Below are 7,013 nucleotides of genomic sequence, written 5' to 3' on the forward strand. Positions count from 1 at the left end.
GTGGCCTGCCTGGGAACCGCGCTCGCTGGGGCGGGGCCGGGTGCGCGCGCCTGCGCAGGGCGGCCCCTGGGGCACGGGCCCCGCCCCTTGGCCCGGCGGCCCCGCCCCGGCAGTGAGTGGCAGGCGCGGGGGGCGGGCTCCGCCACCTCTTCCGCCGCGCTATGGGGCCGCGCGCGCTGCCGACGCCGCTCCCGCTACTGCTTTTGTGCGCGCTGCTGAGCGAGGCCGGGGAGCTCGCGCCCGCGCCGCCGTCGCCCGCCGCGACAAACGGGAGCGTGCCGGGCACGCCGCACAACAGCACGTCGCTGCGGGCGCCGGGCACGTACGGGCCGGCACTGCGCCGCTCCTTGTACGTGCTCACGGGCTTCACCGTTCTGGCCGCGCTCTACTTCCTCATCCGGGCCTTCAGGTGCGTCAGCGCGCGCCGGCCAATCAGCGCGCGGCTCCGGATCGCTGCGCGCTCGATCCCGGTGATTGGATGCGGGCGGGTATTCTGGGCGGGGCTTAGCGGGGCCGAATCGGAAGCGCGGTTTCCGTGCTGGGTACCGCTGTGTTAGGACCAGCATCACTCTGCGCTCCCCCAGCGAGTCTCTGTCCCAGGCGGCCGCTCGCCGGCCCTGAGGCCCAACGGTCTCACACACACACACACACACACACACACACCGGCCCTGAGGCCCAACGGTCACATACACACACACACACCCGCACGCGCGCGCACACACACCGGCCCTGAGGCCCAACGGTTACACACACACACACACACACACACACACACACACACTGGCCCTGAGGCCCAACGGTTACACACACACACACACACACACACACACCCGGCACTGAGGCCACCGAACCCGGTTCTGCCTGCACGCTGCTGCGTCACTCGACCTGGCCCGCTCCCCTGGACGGCCCAACCGCCGCCCCAGTCTGGCTCCCCAGGACCCGGAGGAGCTGCCTTTCGCGTGGGGGACTCCCATCCCCAGTGACCCACCCTAATGGTGCCAGGTTGGCTCCGTTAGTACCAGGGTGCGGGTGGTCTCTGGTCAGGAACGGGGCCTTGGGGGCAGAGTGCATCGGGGTGCCATGGCCCTGACACCCCTCTTTCATCGGCAGCATGGATTCCCGGCCCACCTCACCTCTGGTGCAGGTACTAGGGTAGCTAAGCACCCCGGTGACCACGTAGGATTCACATGTCTAAAGAGGCCCCCAGGAGCCCCGCGGAGAGAGGGCAGCGTGGCGCCCCCCAATTGGTCTGATTGCTTCCAGGTTAAAGAAGCCTCAGCGGCGGCGATACGGCCTCCTAGAGGAGACCACGGACACGGCCTCGCTGGACAGCGATGAGGAGACGCTCTTTGAGACCCGCAATCTGAGATGGTAGGGCGGGATGGGGGGCGGGGGGGTGGCAACGCGGGGGTGGCAGGACACCTCAGCCCCCTCTCAATCTCCCCATTCCTTGAGCTGGGTAAAGACTGCGGGGGCTGGAGCGATAGTTCAGCGGGTAAGGCGTTTGCTCTCCACGCGGCCGACCTGGATTCAATCCCCAGCATCCGATAGGGTCCCCTGAGCACCGCCAGGAGTAATTCCTGAATGCATAGCCAGCAGTAACCCCTGTGTATTGCCGGGTATGACCCAAAGAGTGGGGGGAAAAAATAAAGGACTGCAGCTCCAAGGTCACAAGACCCCACACGAAACCCTGAAGCTAGTTCGTGGGGCGTGGGGAGAGGGCAAGGAGGCCGAGGCCCAGGGCTCACGTCCCATAGCCCAAGCGTGGAGGGCATCATTGCTGTGATCTGGTGGGGGGGGGTCTTCCACACCCCTGGTTGGGAGCTCCCCCTCTGCCCAGTGAGGGAGGTTGGGGTGGAAGGTCCACCACACTCAAACCGCTGCCTTCACCTTCCAGAAGCTGAGATCCGGGAAGCAGCTTTTGCAGCAGTACGGAGGAGGAGAACACATGCCCCGGCCAGCCTTAGAACTTCCCGGGGGCCCTGGGAAAGGAGCGGCCTTCATAGAAGAGCACTGTCCCCCTGATATCGTGGGGGGAGCCGGAGGGACCCCCTGGTCACCTTCGTGGAACTGAGCGGTGTGTCTGGGACTTACTCTCATGGGGCTTGGGACAATAAAGACAGCCATGACTCTGAACCTGGCCCCACCTCCTCCTGGACTCTGAACCTTGTGCAGGGTGCAATGCGGTGGATTTGTGCGCGTGGTTGCTCCTGTACGGACGTGTCCCTGTGCACGTGTGCCTGCGCACCCGGCAGAGCAGGGCTGTGTTGGCCTCTGCATAGCTGACCAGGGGGTCAGGGGAGGAGTCTTACACAGTAAATAGAGAAGAGCAGGAAGCTTGCCCCTGTCTGCCACTCATGGCCTCAGAGCAAGGGAAAACTAATTCTTACCAGCTCCTGGAAATGTCTATCCACAAATCCTATGCCACTTTCAGCCTGGAAGCCCCCAGGGCATTCTCCTGCGGGACCCCAGCTCACCCCACCAGTGGGTTGGGGGTTGCTTCCAGAAACGCCCAAGACTATAGGGAGGCCGGAACTGGAATAACTGATGAACCCCATCCTGGGCACTGCCCGACCCCCAAAGAGTTTGCTGGTTTCTGGGGCTGGAGAGATAGCACAGCGGGTAGGGCATTTGCCTTGCACGTGGCCGACCTGGGTTCGATTCCCAGCATCCCATATGGTCCCTTGAGCACCGCCAGGAATAATTCTTGAGTGCAGAGCCAGGAGTAACCCCTGTGCATCACCGGGTGTGACCCAAAAAGCAAAAAAAAAAAAAAGTTGTTTGCTGGTTTCTGTTTTCCTTATGAGAGACTATAGGGAAGCTGGAACTGGAATAACTAATGAACTCAATCCTGGGCACTGCCTCCCCTACCCAAAAGTTTGCTGGTACCTACTTCCCTTATTTAGACATGGTATCAGGGCAGAGCCCAGATCACACGTGCACAGCCCGCACTGGGGGTGATGGAGACAGGCTGCCCCGGGGGACTCCTGGTCACAGCCACCTCGGCCTGTCATGAGGGGGGACTGCCACCAGGTGGCAGCCGCGCACCACCGCCCTCTGCCCTGCGGGCCTGCGGGTGGGTGTGGCCTGACTCCCCACCGGCCACCCTAGGGTATCCAGGATAAGCCTGTGCCACTGGGGGCCCCACCTGTCTAAACGGGGATTACATTATGCCCATTAACACCCTTCCGCCCCTGAGATCCACAGGCCCAGCCACCTGCAGACCAGAGGTCTCAGCTGGTCACCGCTGCTCCAACTGGGATGCCCTGGGCTCCTTCCCTAACTACTTCCTTGCGTGTCCCCCAAAAACTGGTCTTGGGGCGACACCCCGCGGTGCTCAGGACTTACTCCTGGCTCCTTGTTCAGGGATCACTCTGGGCAGGCTCAGGCGATCATATGGGGTCCAGGATCCAATCTGGGTCAGACATGTGCAAGGCAAATGCCCTCCCCGGTGCACTACGGCGCCACCTCCCCCGTACTTTTACTGCCGTTCCCCCTCCAGTGCCCAGCTGCCTCCCCCAGAAAGCCCTCTGTGTCTCGTGGAACACCCTATTCTTCCCATGGGACGCTTATCGGAGTTAGACCAGAGCACCCCTCTCCCCGGACACACCCCTGCTAGCTTCCTCTGGCTCTCCTGTTCACTCCCACCACACACATACACCAGGTCTCTGCAGTTTTCTGAGGCTCCCTGTTTGCACTACCTCTCAGCCGCCTCCCCTCTCGCTCGGTCTCACCGCCCCCCCCCCCCCACACACACCCTCGTTTCCGTCTGTCTCTCCCGCGCTGACCCACTGGGACCCGCTTTTAACAGGCGCGCAGGCACCGTTCCTGCCCCCCCGCCTGTGATCCGCGCCCCTTTCCCACAGCTCTGAGCGCTTTCTCCGGCTTCAAAAGGCACATTAATTACTCTAATGAGGTCAGGAGAGACCCGCTCTCGCCATCCGGAGCCGGGGACGCGCGGCTGCCCCCCAGCCCGGCCGCCCCCGCGAGCGGCCCCCCCCTGCATTAGAGCCGAGTAATGGGCGGCCCCGCCAAGGTTAATGCACGATTAGCAGGAAGTCCTCAGGGCTGAGAGCCCCGAAGAGGGGTCTGTCCGCGCCAGATGAAAGGAAGGTGTGGGGGCCGCCCGAGCCGCTCGGGGGAGGGCGCTTCCTGCACCTCTCAGCCCCCCGCGCACGGCCCCGCACACGAAAGCACCCGCTGGGGCCGCCTGGCCAAACGGGATGCTCTTGGGACGAGCGTGTGTGCGGGGCACCGGGTCGTCGCGCCGGCCCCGGCCCCAGCCCCGTGCAGGTTTCCGCGGAGCTCCGCCCACTCAAGACACCGCCCCCAGGGCACCGCCTATCTCCAGGCCCCGCCCACAAAGGACCCGCCCACCCACCTATAGGCCCCTCCCTTCACCTGTCTAAGAACCCGCCCATCCAAGACCACGCCCATACGCAACCACGCCCATTCCAGCCCCGCCCACCAAAGGCTCCGCCCACCCCTTCTCCAGTCTGGGGTCCTGGTGGCTGGTTGGGATCTCCAATAGTTGGTGCACCCCTGTAAGAGTGTTCCTGGGGCCAGGGGCTGGAGTGATAGCGCAGCGGGTAGGGCGTTTGCCTTGCACGTGGCTGACCCGGGTTCGATTCCCAGCATCCTATTTGGTCCCCGGCACCTCCAGGAGTAATTCCTGAGTGCAGAGCCAGGAGTAACCCTGTGCCACGCCGGGTGTGACCCAAAAGCAAAAAAAAAAAAAAAAAAGAAAGAAAGAAAAAAAGTGTTCCCGGAGCCAAAGCGATAGTACAGGGCACTTGTCTTGCATGCGGCTGACCCAAGTTCCATCCATAGGGTTCCCTGAGCACCGCCAGAAGTGATTCCTGAATGCAAAACCAGGAGTAACCAAATGTGGCCAAAAAAAATTAGTGTTCTGCTGTAAAGTGAGGACCCCAGGGCTCATTCAAGAAGCCGAGTGATGGTATAGCAGATATGGCGATAGTGGTATGGCGAGACCACATATATCATATGGCGATATGGCCTCCAGTAGTTGGCTTTCCCGCTCCTGAATCTACCCCCACCTTAGGGCTCATCCGCAGCATCCCATTCACATGCCCTGTCGATGTGGAGGGCTGAGAGACAGTACAGTGTGGAAGCCTTGCATGCAGCCCACCCAGGCTGGATCCCTGGCATCCCATAGGTCCCCCAAGCCTGCCAGGAGTCATCCCTGAGCGCAGAGCCAGGTGTCAATCCTGAGCACCTTTTTTTTTTTCCTTTTTGGGTCACACCCAGCGATGCACAGGGGTTACTCCTGGCTCTGCACTCAGGAATTACTCCTGGCAGTGCTCAGGGAACCATATGGGATGCTGGGAATCGAACCTGGGTCGGCTGCATGCAAGGCAAATGCCCTACCCGCTGTGCTATGGCTCCAGCCCCTACCCTGAGCACCTTTGGGTGTGTCCCAGAAACAATCGCCCCCTCCACCAAATGTGGACCTCTTTGCTCCTGATCACCACGAGGTGTGGCCAGGGAACCAGCCCCTAGCTCGCTCAGTTCCCTGGGAGCATCAGGAGGGAAATGAATCCTGCCCCACGCGGGCCATAGCACTCAGCACCCCGGACCAGCTCCTGGACCGCATCATGCCTATGCCCCCAGTCCCAGGGAAGTGGCCTGAACATCATCGGGTGGAGGGGTCAGATCAGGGAGAAGGGGAGAAGGAGGAGGAGGCAGGTATGAAGGAAGGAAGGTGGTAAGGAGCACAACCCCAACATGGGTTCTACCTCGGTGGGGCTCAGGCCTGAGCCAAAAAGCTGAGGTGCCCCAGGAAGGAAATTCTGCTTCATCCACCAGAGACACAGTCTCCTTTTTCCTCTTCTGGACATGCCCCCAGCCGGTGCCAGCAGGGGTGGGAGATGGAGGAGCCGGTCCTACACTCCCCTGCCCCCCCTGGATCCCTGCCCTCAAGGAGATACCCCCCCCCCCCACGCGGCCACTAGGGGTGGGCAGGCTGGTGCCCTCCAATGCCTGCAGGCCGACTCGGGGCTTCTAAAACTCCGCCGGAGCTGGAGCTCTGGGTCCCCTTTCATCTGTAATGAGAAATTTCTGCCCGCATACATTTCGCTTCCTCCGTGGCCTTGGCGCAGCTTTTGAAGATGGGGGGGGGGGTGCTAGATGCTGATCCCGAGAGCCCTGGGCACTCGCCCTGCAGGTGTGTGTGTTGGCGGGGTGGAAGCTGCCATCCTTGGAGGTTGGGGAGGGCTAGGTCACCAGGATGCAGGGGCTAAGCCGTTCTGTGCCAGCCTTAGCTGGGCACAGGCTAACCCAGATCATTCATTCCAAGTCTGGGCCCAAACCCCTAGCCTGGGGCTAGCCTGGGGATGGACAGTCGAACCTGATCACCCCTGACGCCCAGCACACCTTGATCTCTGGTGCCAACTCCCAAGGCAAACTAACTGGGGGATGACCCCTGACCCCAAGGGGGACCCCCTCTGCGGGTCTGTAGGCTGTAGGCTGGACCCCCAGGGCCCCCGGGGAGGCCTGCAGGGGTCCCTCCGCCCGCTGAGCCTCTAGACCTGCACCCCACCCTGCCTGGTTCCCAGCCAGGCCTCCGCTTCCTGCCCTCCCCTTTTCTGGGGGGGGCTCCTCTGGCCGGCGGGCACAGGGAGGTTGAATGGGGGACGTGCCTCCTTTGTTCCCGTCCCTGCTCCGGCTCTGACCTTGAGAGAGAGACAAGAACAGAAGGAAGAGGAGGCCGCCGAAATCCTCTTTGGCGGTGGCAGTGTGCCTTGGTGGCCCCTGCATGCAAATGAGGCCTGTGTCGCTGGCTCGTTGTCCCCTCCGCCCGCGCCCCTCGCCACGCTCATCATCCCTGCTGGCAGGGCAGGACAGATACCACTGCCCCCTCCCCTGGATGAGGGCCCCTCAGGTCAGCTGCGCCTCCCTGGGAAGGCAGGACGCCCGGCCGGGTGTGACTGGAACCCCTAATTCCAGGCCCTGTCCACTCCCGGGGGGCTGCCGCTGGCTGCAGATTCCTGCCC

At 62.7% G+C, this 7,013-nt stretch overlaps 2 protein-coding genes across 2 annotated transcripts in view; one reads left to right on the forward strand and one right to left on the reverse strand.

Moving 5' to 3' along the window:
• LOC130022085 (cytochrome b-c1 complex subunit 10) overlaps positions 1-7,013 on the reverse strand; it is a 320,448-nt gene that overhangs the window by 49,099 nt on the left and 264,336 nt on the right. The gene's annotated exons all lie outside the window — the stretch shown is intronic.
• FAM174C (family with sequence similarity 174 member C) lies at positions 135-2,128 on the forward strand. Its single transcript, XM_056112814.1, has 3 exons — positions 135-409; positions 1,264-1,371; positions 1,898-2,128. Coding segments are annotated over exons 1-3 (357 nt in total). The 5' UTR covers positions 135-161; the 3' UTR covers positions 1,899-2,128.

Source organism: Sorex fumeus, unplaced genomic scaffold (assembly GCF_029834395.1).
Source record: "Sorex fumeus unplaced genomic scaffold, SorFum_2.1 ptg000019l, whole genome shotgun sequence".
Taxonomy (NCBI): Eukaryota; Metazoa; Chordata; class Mammalia; order Eulipotyphla; family Soricidae; genus Sorex; species Sorex fumeus.